Genomic DNA, 14,905 nt, shown 5'->3' on the forward strand with positions numbered 1-14,905 from the left:
ATAAACAGGTTTATGTAGAACCGGTGTTGTTATGTTGGTACAGGGCAATTCTGAATAAATTTCCGCAGTATATTACAGCTGACGCTGTTGATCCAGTATTCATCCAAACAGATCTGTAAATATTGAGAGAGTAAAATAAACACATTTGCGCTTTTAATTGTAGTTGATTAAAGGAACCTCTATGTAACGGCTGTTTGAGCTAGCCTTTCGGAACGAACCAGTTTTAAACGATCAGATTAAACACCAGTTTGAGTAAAACTTACCTTAAATATGTGCATATTTACACAGCCAATGAAATCCGCCGCAGTACTACTACAATGTTTGCTTTTACTGCCGCTACTGGGAACTACAATCCGCTGTGGTCCGCGCTGGAAGCAAATCATGCTCGCATTCCTAAATGCCTGAAGCATTGCAGGCTGACTGCCAATTCGACTCTCAATCAGTTGTAGAATTTTTGCTTGATCCAGAACACCATTAACTAGTAACCCGGTGGCATTCATTGCACATTCCATATAACACTAACATAAAAAAATGTTTCATAAATGTTTAAAAAAAATTTCAAAAGCTTACATTGCCCTTCTCGTGTATAACACCTCGCTTTAGGTCCTCCGGACCATGAATATCCTTACAACCTTGCAGCAGCACGTCATCCAACAGAGGAGGCATTAGGCAACAATTTTTCGGATGCTGAAAGACCATCGAAATCAAAAAACCTAATAATCATAGCATTTAACTTTAACTAAGATAAAACAACTTACCACATTCAACGGCGGACGAGAGCAATCGACGACGCTTGGCGCGACGGTCCCGTTGGCCATAACCTTACCACGCGGACGGTCAAATATGATTAGCGACCACAACAGCACAATGCAGAAAGCGGTGCTAGTTTGAGATAATGGTGACTTTGTTTTGGGAAAGTGTTTAATTCGCAAAACCGCTGCCAGCGTCTCAAAATGATCACCAAACATGTTAAAGTAATGATTTATGACTACGCAAATGGCGGCAGCAGCAGAAGACACACCTCCGAACTAGACTTTCGTCAAACTGTACCGAACTGTCGTGATGGAATGATGTGGCAATGAATGAAAACTAGGTATTTTAGTTATTTCAGTTTGTTTGGTTTTTGGGCACCTCACATGAATGGAGTAATTTAAGAGTTTTTATTTTTTATCGAAATGATTATTTTGTTAGTAAACAGATAATGAAGCATATGGCTGGTTACGAGCTAACTTGTAGGTGGTATTGTGTTCGGCTCAATTGAGGCTGTCAAATCATGATATGACAAAGCTATTGTTTGCAACCAGCAATGCATTTTATGGGTCAATACCGTTTGCTAGGTGAAAATGAATATCTACTAAAACATGTTCATAGCGAGAGGTTTCATTAATATTTTGCAAATGCGTCTCCTATATGGTCACCATGTTCTGCAAACTTCAAGTTTAACTCGTGATATGATTGTAAAAATTGTTGTGACACAATTCAGTTTAAATGTATTTGAAAATTGAAATCATAAAATAATTGGTCATTCAGTATCCTCAATAACATGGAATTCCTATCCTGTTGGGCCTATTTTCACACGAGTTCTTTAAAATTTCCATTTCAAAATCCTCCATACTTTCGAAATCTAATCCAACTCATTGACTATTCTCCTTCAAAATTGCGAGTGAATAAGCAGGTATTCCTAATTTTTTCGTAGATCTCACAGCCGTAAATCAATCATGCTATTGCGATTGCTAAATTGAAAAGACTTGGCATCAGCGGCTGCGTTGGTTTCGTTTCTACCTCGTAAGTCGCAAACGGATTGTGACAGTGGCAGATGTTCAATCAAATGCCTTTCCGGCCTCGTCTAGGACTCCACAAGGTAGTCATTTGGGACCGTTAATCTTCCTGTTGTACTTCAATGATATGGAGCATAAAAATGCACCATTAGTTTTCTTTCGCCCGTATTCAAGAACCTGTTGTTAATAACTAAATATAAGTTCTGTGGTACAGAAATCCGATGTGTCGACCAAGTGGAGGATCTCGGTGTTATCTTGGATGATCAGCTATCGTTCTAATGGCATGTTTACTACTACATCCACAAACAAACAACAAACGGATAACACTATTGGCGGTGGCGGTTTCTCTTTCGTCGGCTAGGGAGTTTTTCTAGGCTCTCTTGTACTGCCTACAAGCTCGTTTAACAGCTCTCTCCAATTCGGCGTATCGTTGTCTTTGCTGCTCTGGTTCGCGCTCGCGCAATGCCGGCTTTCGCCTCTTTCCGCTCGTCGATCATCCTCCAAGTTTCATCCGAAATCCACTCCCTCCGCCCGCTACGCATTTTGTCGAAAGTTTCATCACTGGTCATGATGAAGGCGTTCTTGATTGCGATCCATTGTTCTCAGACGGTTCTACCAGGTGGCAACTTCGAAACTCAGGATTCAAGTTGTTTGGCAAAGGCCCTTTTCTCCAATCGGCGAACATCGTAACTACACCCAACTTTCTCCTCCTGTCGACGGACATGTGCGACGCGCAAGCGTTTCTTAGCGAATATTCTTTCGTTTATCGGTTTCCACTTCGTCCGGACTGCAAGGGCTCAGCAGAAATCCAACTCAACTCTTTCACCTCGTAGGCCAGAGTAAAGCAAGATTTGTCCGGACGATATCTTGCGTTTACCAGTATCCGACCAACGGGCCTCGCTCAGCATTGGCGTAGCTAGAGAGGGTGCCTGGAGGACCAGGCACCATCCAGAATTCTGCTGGACTCATCCAGAGATTTTCTCCATTGGAATTTGAAAACCGGAAAAAACATTCAGAGTATATGTTCCAATAAAGCTGAATGTAAGGACCATCTACCGGTAGAGCTTTATAAACAAGACCAAGAAATACTGGCAGCGGCTATCACTAAATTATTTCCAAGATTTGGAAGGAGGAAAAGTTCCCGAAAGAATGTATGGAAGGAGTGGTTTGTTCCATCTACAAAAACGGTGATCGGTTTGACTGCTACAACTATCGCGGTATAACGCCAATAAACGCCGCCTACAAGGAACTTTCCCAGAGCCTTTTACGCCTCTTGTCACCGATAGCACAAGGTTTCGAAGGAAGTTACCAGACTTCTTGGGGGCTCGCGCTGCTACGGAGCATAGTTTTACCATCCGACGGATCTTGCAGAGTGCAATGTTCCCCTCTTCACGTCTTTATTGATTTCAAAGCAGTATACGATACAGTCGAGACTGACGCGACTAATCAGAGCGACGTTGGATCAAATGATGTGTTTCGTATGGACCTCGGAGACACACTCGAGCCCCTTGGAGACGCGGCGAGGATTAAGACAAGGTGACGGCTTATCGTGCTCGCTGTTCAACATCGTTCGACGAAGGCAATCTACGTCAGAATGAAAGCGGAGTCTTGGAGGATTGGCTTAAAAATGCGTCGAAGATTAAATACATGAAAGAAAGAGGCTCAAAGGAAATAAACTCGTGCCTTTCACGGACGGCAACAAAGTAGAAGTGGTAGATGAGCGTGTATTTTAGGTTACTGGTGAGTGGTGACCATGGATTGCGGAGGTATCGTGGCGCATTCAAGCGGAAATTTGGGCCTACTGTGCACTTCGCAAATCACTACACTTAAAAAGCATGCCCTGCAGTAAGTTGACAATGTACATAACCCCTGAAGCAAGACGTGTCAATCCGTAACAGATTTTTAGACCATTTTAGACCAGCTGCCGAATTGACCGAATTGGTCTGCTTTGCACGCTTGAAAAAACACAAAAAGGACACCCAGCAGTCTTGTCGAGAACAACATATTCATAACTTTTGGTAAAACACCTAGGCAACGAAACTGGCTTTTATTTATCTGAAAAATATATTGTTAGTTAGCGCACGAAAAAATGCACGCAATTTCATATTCGTACATGATTCGAATTAGGTAACAGTTCTGCTTCTGATTTCGCAGATGTGGCTTAATTTCAAGGATTAGTATTTAATATGATATCCCTTGCTCATTGCAACTGTCTTTAGTCGTTTTTGAATGCAGTCTACGTGTTTTTTCGTGTATTCGGTGATAATTTTGTCCCATTCGTCCATCAAGTGCGGTCTAAGATCGTTTTTGTTAAGCCAAGTGTCCACTATAGAGTTTTTCGTGTAGAGCTAGAGAAAAATCTCACGTAGAGTTAGGTAGAGTAGTGTATACACCCTGTAGAGCTCACTGGTAGAGCTCTGCAGCAACTCTATAGGAGAGTTCTCTACTACAAAAAACTCTAAAGTGTATACACGTTCGTTTTGTGTTTGGTAGAGCTCTACATATACTCTACGCTTTATCTAACCTGCTAGATAAGATAGAGCTGTAGAGAACTCGGTAGAGAACTCGGTAGAGAACGATTTGGTTTTTAAACTATTTCGCAATATGACGCCATGTTTTGCTGATGCAACCGACGGAAACAAATCGCGTATATGAAGTGTGTATATAAGATGAATGTCAAACATTTCTTTATTTTTCATAGAAATGGACATGGAAATTTAATTGAAAATTATATTCTTCTACGAAATTAGAAGAAAACGGCCTTTCAGTATTCGGAAAAGAAATTTTTCATTCAGAAAGGCCTTTCTTTTGATGTAATTGATGGTTAGCGTGGTTCTAATTTTCGCAATAATTGTAAAACTAAACTTTTAATAATTTTAATAATTAACTAATTTATTTTAAATACGTTTTTCGTTAGTTTTGTTATGCCTAGTAGGGTGGTTCTCATTTTTACAAAAACCGGGATACACTGAAGTCTATTTTGCGCGGGTTTTTAGCACGACTACCCAACCGGCGCAACTACAAAATGTAAACAAACCGAGTGAGAGTTATTTTCTGCTGGACTAGCATAGCGAAAAGAACCCTCACTCGGTTTGTTTACATTTTGCAGTTAAACCTTTTTTAAAAGCTGGTACCGAGTTTTTCTGTTTCAAATGAGCCGATTTGATGTCGCGTTGAGCAATCCAGTCGAGCAGGCGAGTCAAGCAGTCGAATCAAGCAGTCGAGTCAAGCAAATGAGGCGAGCAGTCGAGTCGACCAGTTGAATCAAGCTGTTCAGTCAAGTAGTCCAGTCGAGCAGTTGAGTCGAGCAGTTACATCGAGTAGTCTAGTCGAGAAGTTGAATCGAGCAGTCGGGTCGAGCAATTGAGTCGAGTAGCCGATTCGAATAGTCGAATCGAGCAGTTGAATCGAGATTCAGTCGAACAGTTGGGTCGAGTAGTCCAGTCGAGCAGTTGAGTCGAGTAGTCCAGTCGAGCAGTTGAATAGAGCAGTTGAATCAAGCTGTCCAATCGAGCAGCCGAATCGAACAGTCCAACTAAGCAGTGTAATCGACCAGTTCAGTCCAGCAGTTGAATCAAGCTGTCCAGTCGTGCAGTTAAGTCGAGTAGTCCAGTCGAGAAGTTTAATCGAGTAGCCTAGTTAAGAAGTTAAATCGAGCAGTCGAGTCGAGCAGTGTTGTTGGACAGTCCATCAGTCAAGCAGTTCAATCGACCAGTTCAGCCGGGCAGTCAAGTCGATCAGTCCAATCGAGCAGTCGAATTCAACAGTCCAGTTGAGCAGTTCAGTTGAGCAGTCCTGTCGAGCAATCAAATCGAGCAGTCTAGTCGACCAATCCAGCCGAGCAGCCTAGTCGACCAGATGAGCAATCGAGCAGTCCAGCAGTCGACCAGTAAGGTGACTGAGAATAGAGCCCATGCTACGAAAGCATGACGTCCTGTCAAGGGGTTTCCAACAGCAATGATTACTACGTACCTTTGAAAAAAGTTACTTTTGATTACTTTACTGATTATCTCTGATTACCAATAATCAATCTCTTGTGATTACTATAAACACAGATAAACAGACATAACACTCGTTTTCCATTCATCGTACCGATAAAACCGTCATTTCAAATTTGGGCTTAGTTGGGAATGTCTCCGTTTTGGTCAAAGTGGCGCTTTTTGACGAAAGAAGGGGAATTCCCCATAAAAAATACTTGCTACTTCGAGAGACACCCATATTGCTATTTGATATTTGGGAATGTCGATCATAGATGGTGCTAGTGTTCAGGCTAAATGTGAGGTACGATAATTTTTGTTGATTTTTCTTCCAAGAGTTATGTCTGTTTGTCTGTGCTATAAATTAATCATGATTACCAATGATTACTTAAGATTATCATTGATTATTCTACTGATTACCATTGATTACCCAATTAATTCGAAAATGATTACAAAAGTAATCTCTGATTACTACGCACTTATACGCCTTACTGGAAACCCCTTGCGTCCTGTCATGTTTTGCTTAGTTTTGCGATCATTGTGTAAATTACAACCACCCTACCTGTCAATTATTACCAAAAAACGGCCTATCATAATGCAAAATTACTTTCCTGGATAATAAAAAGCTACCTTATATAATTTCACTTAAATATAAAATATTCACTTGAATTTCCATTTGGCCTGTGAATGTGCTGCATTTCTGACATTTATCTTACGCACACTTTGCTGTATATACGTAGGTACACAATTTGTTCGCAGCAGTTGCATCAGAAAAATATGGCGTCATGTTGCGAAATCGGTTCAAAAGCGAAATTGTTCTCTACAGCTCTATCTAGCAGGTTAGATAGAGCGTAGAGCTCTACCAAACGCTATGTTGACATAGTGTTTAGTTGAACTCTACGCTCTACAGTTTCCCCAGTGGACACACTCCGTAGAGTGCGTGGTAGAGCTCTACGTAGAATTTCTCTACGACTTCTCTAGGTAGAGTGGTAAAGTGGTAGAGATGCCTTATAGTGTACACACAGCTGGTAGAGTCTCTACGCTCTACGCTTTTTGCTCTACCAAAATAACTCTATAGTGGACACTTGGCTTTAGAAATCTGATGGTTTCTAACTTTTTTGTCGAGATATTCCCAAAGGTCTTCAATGGGATTGACAACTGGAGATTGTGGTGGAATATCAATAACTTTTGAGCAGTTGTAAAGTAACCATGGGCGTGCCTTAAGTGGTTTGTGCTTTGGGTCATTGTCGTAGTACAATTTGAACCTTTGACTAAGTCGTAAGTCCCATTTTGTTGGCACTTGGCTTCAAATTTTGCTTTTAAATGTCGAAATAGACATTTTGATCCATTATGCCAACGATGAAGATTAAATTGCCAACACCTTTAGCAGAAATCCACCCCCTTACGATCCCTCCATCACTGCCGTGCTTAACCATTGCTTTCAGATTTTATACGTTTAGTTCTTCGTTTGGCTTTCGCCATACAAAACGACGACCATCTGAACCAAAGATGTTAAATTTGGACTCATCTGCAAAAATATTATCTTACTGGGAAGAAATTTACCATCTTTGGCTTTTATTTTTATTTTGAGCCTAAAACTGCTTTTGAAAACCATAATACTGGGATAAAATGCCATTTCTTAAGCCAAAACCGCTAGGAACAGTCGCGTGTCATGAACAAGCGTCATACCATAGGAATTTTTATACCAAAAATTTTGGTTTGACTCCAAAACATAGAATCTGGCCCAGCAGCATTTGCGGATAACGAGATAGGTAAACGATGTTTTCCGTTGCGTTGCACTGCTCGCGTATTCTGGCAACCATTTCATAAGCCAACAAGTAGGCACTGCGGACGGCTCAACAAGTTGCATAACAAACAGGCGCATATTTCTTTTTTGTGTCGCATAAGCGAAATTGCGGTTAGTTGGTGTTAAATCAGACCGGACCAAGTCGCAAAATTTAAAAAAAATTAAGTTAATGACAGTAAACGACCAAGCACTTTATAAATTACGTTTTACTCTAATCTGACTAAATAAATATTATAAAAAACCAGAAATATGAACTAATTTCGAACGGTTGACAACTTTAAACAACACACAGTAGCAAACTTTGACTTCGTTTTTCTCGAAATTAGATACATATTTGTCCCCTGGGCCGGTCTGACTTAACACCGACCAATTGATGTGTTCCTGAATTACTTTATAAAAACATAAATATGTAATTTCGACAACAAACACACTTTGTATCCAAATTTTAATGCACAAAACATTATTACTTTTGCAACCCACTGATTTGCTTAAGGAATTTTAATTGCCCATATTACTCTACTGTGTTTCCTTGTGAAATTATTATCCAAATTATTAACCAAACTATAATCATAATTTGAATTTTTATAGTCAATTTGTTAAATTTCGTGCCAGTTTGTTAGTTCGTTAGTTAATTTGGTTACACTCTTGTGCTAAATTTGTCTAATCCCTTTGTCTATTCTGTCTTTTTTGACTACGTAATCCTGTTTCATATAGATTTTCTGATCGCTTGTTCATATTATAGGATTTTTCGTAAGTTTAAAAGGCTACTTGACATAGTTTTTAAATAATAACTTTTAGCTAATTCAAAAATATTCAAGGGCTTTCTGCTAGCTAAACCCCAAAAGATTTTGTAATAATAATATGACACACTTTTACGATTAAAATCGTTTGCAATCTTAGAATTGTTTAGAATCTTAGTAATTAAGTATATTCTTGTCTCAGGTCCATCCACAATATTACAAAAATCAGTGACGTGCGGGACGTGCCCAGACTGCGGCACACCGAAGTAAAGTGCCTCACCTTCTCAGTAAAATTTAACGTAATGTAAATGTAATTTCTGCAGCCCAAAAGTTCGCAGTTTTTGATTTATTCGGTCACTATTTTTACAATAAGTAAGATAGTAGTAAAAAATAGTTTCAGTTACAAGGCCAATAATTAATGTAAATTAAGTTTCGAGTTTAATTTCAAACCAAATTTAAACTCAATTTCAAGTTAAAATTCAATGCTAATTTCATGTCTAGTTTCTCACCGTTTTCACCGATCAACTTTAAAACAGGCGATATAAAATGAAGCATCGCACACATACACACATACATACATACACACACAGACAATGCTCAATTCGTCCAATAAAAACGGTAAAAAAGTGAGGAAGAAAACGGGAGACATAAGAAGACAAATGTAAGAAAAGAAAGAAAAACGATATCGACAACGATGAAAACGAGTATTAAAATGAGGACATATTGCACAGAAAAGGATAAAATGCGGGATAGCAAAGCAGGAAAGGATAAGGAGAAAATACGGGAGCAGGATAATGGAGAAACGAGAACAGAAAAAGAGAAAGAATAGAATAGACGAAAATGAAAAACAGGGTAGAAAAGGAGTTTGAGAGCAATAGGAGACGAACTCCGGGACCAAAAAAAGTTGGAATGGAACGGGAAATGGGACTGCGAAAGAGCAAAAACGGGCCTGAAAACGATGCAACACAAAAGAAAAATGACGAAAAATAGACAATATTGGAATATAGAAAAAGAAGGAAATGAAGGAAGGGAATACGGAAAATAAGAAAGACCAAAAGGAGAAAAAAACTTTTGTGAGAGAGAAAAAAGATAAAGGAAATGATAAAAACGGGGAAAAGAGGTCAAACGCGCTATAAAAGGAGAAAGATGGGACAAATAATGGGAAAATGTAATCGAAAAATAAGAAAAGAAAAACGGAAACGAAAAGATAACGGAAGAGAAATCAAAGAAAAATGATCACGAAAGTGAGAAAGAAAATGAGTACAAATGAAACAGAAAAATGGGCCTGAAAACAAGAAAGTGAAATGACGAAATAACAGAACAGAGAATAATCATGACGCTGGAAAAGGAGAGAAAAGGAACAGAGAAGGAGTAAACAGCGGAAAAAAGAAAAACGAGAGAGAAAAGGGAGGAAAACGAGACCAAAATAGGAATACGTAACAAAAAAGAGAACGTAACGAAAATGGCAAAAAAGAATCTAAAAGGGACAGAGGAAACGAGGAAAACGGGAAAAAAGAGTTCAATTGAAATAGTGTTACGGAAAATGAAAAAAGAGAAACAGGAAAAAACTGATTACAGAAAAGGTAAACGGAAGAAAAAAAGATGAAAATCAGGAAATAAAAAGGAAAAACTATAAGCATATTAATTGGCAAAGCTGGATTGAAAGAAATTGTTTTATTATTCTGCAATATACTAGAATTATCTTTTGATTATTGTTCACAAGACTAATCGGTACTAAAAGTTGGTAAGGTATCTGACTCCTGCAGAAGATTCGTGGATTCGGTAGCGTTGCGTCGCGGGATGTCATCACTAGCAAATAATTGTATGGTTACATCTCCGAGTGATTTATATGGACATCCTTTTCTCAAATGTTCCTTCGCCATGTCGCATTCTTCACTGTTATACCACGAATCCGCTGGGCAGCGCTGAAATTTCCGAATCGCTTTCTTAACTACTTATTCATTGAAGCTAACATAAAACTAACTACCAAAAACATCTGCGTATTCAAGCAATTTTCAAAGATATTGCTCAGATGTTGGCACATTTTTATTGTTTCATCATCATTGTGAACCTGTCGTCCAATGAAAGCTGTTATTTTGGCCCTGCAAAGCTTCAGCTCATCTGCTATGAGACTTTGCCAGTTTGGATCTTCCCCATTTCCATACTCTTGAGGATTTGTCAAATGGACATTAACAACTTGGCCTTCGATAAGAGCAACATTTATGTCATACATTCCACATATCACATTGCACTGTAAAAATTCTATCTAAATAAATGTTCTAGTCTTCAACAACACGGAACTTACCGATGATAGAAATTCACGATTGTCCTTTACTTCGGACAAGAAGACACGGCGCGGTCCCATCACATACCGGTAGAGCCATTGTGGCCAGGTGCAGCACTCACTTGGATTTGGAAGATCTCGATGGTTGTAGCACATTTCCATTTTGGACTCGTCCAAGACGTCAGCGGCATTGCAGAGAGCAACGATGGAAACCATTTCCAGAGTACATAATAAAATGGTGATCAGCGGAATCATTTCGAATTTGTTTGACAGTTTAGTTGAGCTCTCTAAATGAGACTAAGGTCCCAGCTTTCACTGCCAATTTATATAAATTGTTTTAATGTCATCCATTGAAAAACTTGCTAATGTTTGATTGCATTAGCCGATTCTCTGGATTCATAAATGGTATATTCAATCTAAACGAGCTCACTTTTCATCTTTTCATGCAGGAAAGGTGTACAGTAGTTATTGCATGTTTCACTCATACTCTACTGAATCTGTTATCAGAGGTTCAATAATAAATTTATGGACAAAATTTATTGCAATTTGCTAAAAGCTCAATTATAATCGTTTTGATTGCTATTTTTGTTGCAAGCATAATGTTGTGAAATTACACTAAACAGCGCAACTGTGCTTCAAAGGTACATCAGTACCATGCGAGCCACATGCCCTGGCGGGTGTTGTGGATTCGAATCCGATTATAATCCCAGATTATAGCTTGGTTCGACCCATGCACCTTCCAGCATTGGACAAAAGGTAGGAGTCACAACGACTACTTGTTAAGCGTAGCTACTAATAACCCCCCCCCCCCTCGTCTTACCTTTTCGCTCTTTCTCCTTCGTTCTAAATTTCAATACGTTCTTCTACTGTCCCTTCGTCAGTTGTAAAAGAACTACCGTTTTAAAAAATATTACTAAACAAACTTCCAACGAGGGTTCGTGCTAGGATTTTGGCATGATTAGTAAAATACGTAATTCGTATTTACTGGATCCAATATTAGTCTTTCTTTCATAAGCAAAATTTAACCACGATTACTGACGATTGATGCAACAAGCCTTGTATTTATTCAGCAATTGATGTTACAATAAGAAACATGATAAATTCAAGTGTCTTTACCAGGATACTTCTCTTAATAGTAACCAGAACTAATGGTAGAAACCTGCTGAAGATTTTCCATGGATTCAAAATCATCATCGTCGTCCTGCGTGCTAGTATCGTCACTGGCTGTCTCCATTATCGACACTACATCTGCGAGCGATTTGTAGGGACATCCTTGCATCAGATGCGCCTTCGCCATGCCACATCCCTCACTTTCATACCACGAATTCGAAGGGCAACGCTAGAATTTTCCAAATCACAATATCACGAATAGAGGTAGCGAACAAACTAGTTGGAAACCTTTACCAGAAACATCTGCCCATTTAAACAATCCTCAAAAATATCACTCTGCAGTTGACACATTTGCTTGGTGTCATCATCCCCAATTTGACGTCCAATAACGGCTGTTATCTTGTTCTTGCAGAGCTTTAGTACGTCTACGATCATTTTTTCCCACTGAGGATTTTCACCATTTCCCAACTGTCGCGGTTTAAACAAACGGACATCATTTACTCGATCATCAACCAAAGTAACCACTATTTTATACATTCCACCTTTGGCTGTACACTGTAAAAATCAGAATCGAAATCAACAAAATTTTTGCCTTGTCCCAATAGGTACTCACTAGGGCTGTCTAACCGGTAGTACCGGTAGTACCGAAACCGGTAATACCGGCCAATTTTTGGATACCGAAATACCGGTTTTGGAAGGGCAAAAAACCGGTATTTCCGGTATTTTCTAATCTGCTTGTTTTTTCCAATTCCTTATTCGAAAAAGGACTAAATTTGATAAAAGATTATAAAAATCTTAGAAACACAACTTGGTATTAATGCCGACGAGATTCTTCGACTACTAACAATGGAGAGAGTGAAATTGTGGGTCAAATAATTATAGCTCTTGAACCCATTTAAGGCACAGTAGAGTAACTTTGCTGTAAAAATGTTTCATTGTGTGAGCCAGACGTCGCGTTTCAATTTATTTTTAAACAACTTGATATTCAAAAGCCACCAAATTATTCGAAGCTCTCAAATAACGAATTTAGGAAACAAGAACAGAGCCCAAAAACGTCACTTACTATAGTAAATAGTTATTCAACAATGAAGTAATGAAGCTTTAGTTTGAACTGAAGTAGCACCGCTTCGTTTCAAAACTGGCTTCAATCAGCGTCATTGAAACGATTTTCACTTCATCATGACGACCGGTTTTCATCATTTTCATTTGCATTTCTCTATCAAATATTTAGAAAAAGGTCTAGACTTTGAATGCAATCCTACAATTTAACGCATATTATGATTAATCTACTCAACATCGACAAATCGTGCCTGACTGTCAATCGTCGTCATTTGACACAGTCAGTAGCTTCAGCTGAAGCTTACTTGAAATGTTCTGTTCAACAAATGAAACAAGTCGCTTCATGTATGAAGCGAAGTTAAGGAAAAGTTAGCTTCTTTTATTTGTTTCGACGATACCGGACTCTGATCAGGATACGGGGATTTTTGCGATTTTTGAGCATTCTTGCCATCAAAGGATCTGCCAGAAAAGAATTTGGAATATTTTTAAAGTCTTTTGAGTGATAATTTGATTAAACAAGAAGCTGAAATTTGGATTCCACTATCTTCGAATAGTGATATTGATAACAGAGAAAAGAAGGTATTAGTGAACGATGATGAAGAGGATGACGTTATGCAGGAGTTCCGGTTTGGGGATGGAGGAAAAGTTGTTGAGAGGCTGTAGGAGACCGGGGCATTAATTATGTTGGAAGCAACAATACAAGATATTTTGTAAATAATTAAAGGCGGGTTGCCCTACTATAAATTTGAAGAAATGAAAGGAAAATTCCTGATGTTCTAAGAGCTGTTCGCCAGACATCGATGAAAGCGGAAGTTTTTTTAATTGTTGGAAGTGTTGGCTATAAGACTCGTTCTAGTAAGGAAATTAAATCGCTAAGAGTATTATATCTGCTTAAATTCTACTTTGCTAAGCAATAATACTGAAGCTAAAGTTTCAAAATAAAAATATTTACTGAAAAACTTCGACATTTCTATTGATTTCGAATAATTTGCCAATACCGGTATTTTACCGGTATTACCGGTATTTTCTACGCCAATACCGAAATACCGGTTTTCACCAAAAGCGCCCAATACCGACAGCCCTAGTACTCACCGAAGACTTATCTTCCCGATAGTTGTCCACTTCGGACGTGAAGAAACGGCGCGTTCTCAGCATGTACCGGTTGACCCACTGCGGGCGGGTGCAGCACTCGTTTGGATTCGGAAACTCTTCGTGGTTGTAGCACGTTTCTTTGCTGGCGCCGGTTATGCTGGTGTCATCGAAAACATCGCCTGCCTGGGAGGGATGGACTGTGAAAATAATCAGCCCCAGGATGCACATCAATAAAGCATCAACGAAACAGGAGAACATTCTGACACCCTTTGACAAGCTATTCTGTCTGTTGAAATGAAACTAACACGTTCGACATTTCACTGCTCTTTTTTATAACTGTTCTAAATAGTGGCATCCGTGAGTATGTTTGTCGATAACTATCTTTTTATTGTCGGGTATTGAAACAATTACACCTGGCTAATATACTGTTGCTGTGGTAGATTGTTTTTGTTTCCGTGTAATTATATACTCCTACTCTGGATGAGTATCATTGATCATATAGTTTAGTAAAAAAAGCTTGTTGTCACCCCTTTCTTATGAAAAAATTGCGTGATCGTCGTTCAAATTTATTGTTTTAGTCAAAATCGAGCAATCGAGCAAGAAGTCAACCATGCCTACTCACACGCGAAAGAGTATGAGAAACATAGCATTCAACGCTTACGCCGCACACGTAGGCGTAAAAGAAACAGCCACCGGTGCTACGTGCAGAAGTTCTGCTACCGACACACTCGCGCACGCATATCCTCTCTTCGTCTTCCTGCATAGCTTATTTCCGAGTCTAAAAACTCGCGGGTAATCAGCTGCCCGTGAGGCTAGTGGCGCACTGGGATACAAATTTTGCATTAGTTTTTCTTCTTCTTCTGCTTCTTCTTCATCGCCCTGAGTAGAATCAGGGGCGGGAGTACGAGCGGTCGTGAGTAATCGGTATCAGCAGACCGGGCTACAACGACGAACAACGAGCGACGACTGTACACTCGCAAAAATTGGTGGCAGTGCATGAAGAAATAAGAGCGGGAGTTTTAAAGGGATGCTTATACCGATGTGTGAAACTCCATACA

At 39.3% G+C, this 14,905-nt stretch overlaps 2 protein-coding genes across 2 annotated transcripts; both read right to left on the minus strand.

The window, feature by feature from the left end:
- Window positions 1-29: 29 nt before the first annotated feature.
- LOC128736649 (uncharacterized) lies at window positions 30-818 on the minus strand. The gene is made up of 4 exons (XM_053831138.1): window positions 759-818; window positions 571-687; window positions 264-518; window positions 30-113 (listed from the first exon to the last, which is right to left on the minus strand). Exons 1-4 carry the CDS (start codon window positions 816-818, stop codon window positions 30-32), a joined length of 516 nt encoding a protein of 171 aa, XP_053687113.1.
- A 10,897-nt stretch (window positions 819-11,715) lies between these two features.
- Window positions 11,716-14,105, minus strand: LOC128736650 (general odorant-binding protein 67-like). The gene is made up of 3 exons (XM_053831139.1): window positions 13,848-14,105; window positions 11,991-12,251; window positions 11,716-11,925 (listed from the first exon to the last, which is right to left on the minus strand). Exons 1-3 carry the CDS (start codon window positions 14,103-14,105, stop codon window positions 11,716-11,718), a joined length of 729 nt encoding a protein of 242 aa, XP_053687114.1.
- Between the last annotated feature and the right edge of the window lie 800 nt (window positions 14,106-14,905).

This window comes from Sabethes cyaneus, chromosome 2 (genome assembly GCF_943734655.1).
Source record: "Sabethes cyaneus chromosome 2, idSabCyanKW18_F2, whole genome shotgun sequence".
NCBI lineage: Eukaryota > Metazoa > Arthropoda > Insecta > Diptera > Culicidae > Sabethes > Sabethes cyaneus.

Coding starts and splice junctions, on each gene's coding strand:
- LOC128736649 (XM_053831138.1), bottom strand. CDS start 818: ATGGCCAACGGGACCGTCGCGCCAAGCGTCGTCGATTGCTCTCGTCCG. Junction 688..758: donor CTCGTCCGCCGTTGAATGTG/GTAAGTTGTTTT, acceptor ATGGTCTTTCAG/CATCCGAAAAATTGTTGCCT. Junction 114..263: donor TAAATATGCACATATTTAAG/GTAAGTTTTACT, acceptor CAATATTTACAG/ATCTGTTTGGATGAATACTG.
- LOC128736650 (XM_053831139.1), bottom strand. CDS start 14,105: ATGTTCTCCTGTTTCGTTGATGCTTTATTGATGTGCATCCTGGGGCTG. Junction 12,252..13,847: donor ATCGGGAAGATAAGTCTTCG/GTGAGTACTAGG, acceptor TGATTTTTACAG/TGTACAGCCAAAGGTGGAAT. Junction 11,926..11,990: donor TAAATGGGCAGATGTTTCTG/GTAAAGGTTTCC, acceptor GGAAAATTCTAG/CGTTGCCCTTCGAATTCGTG.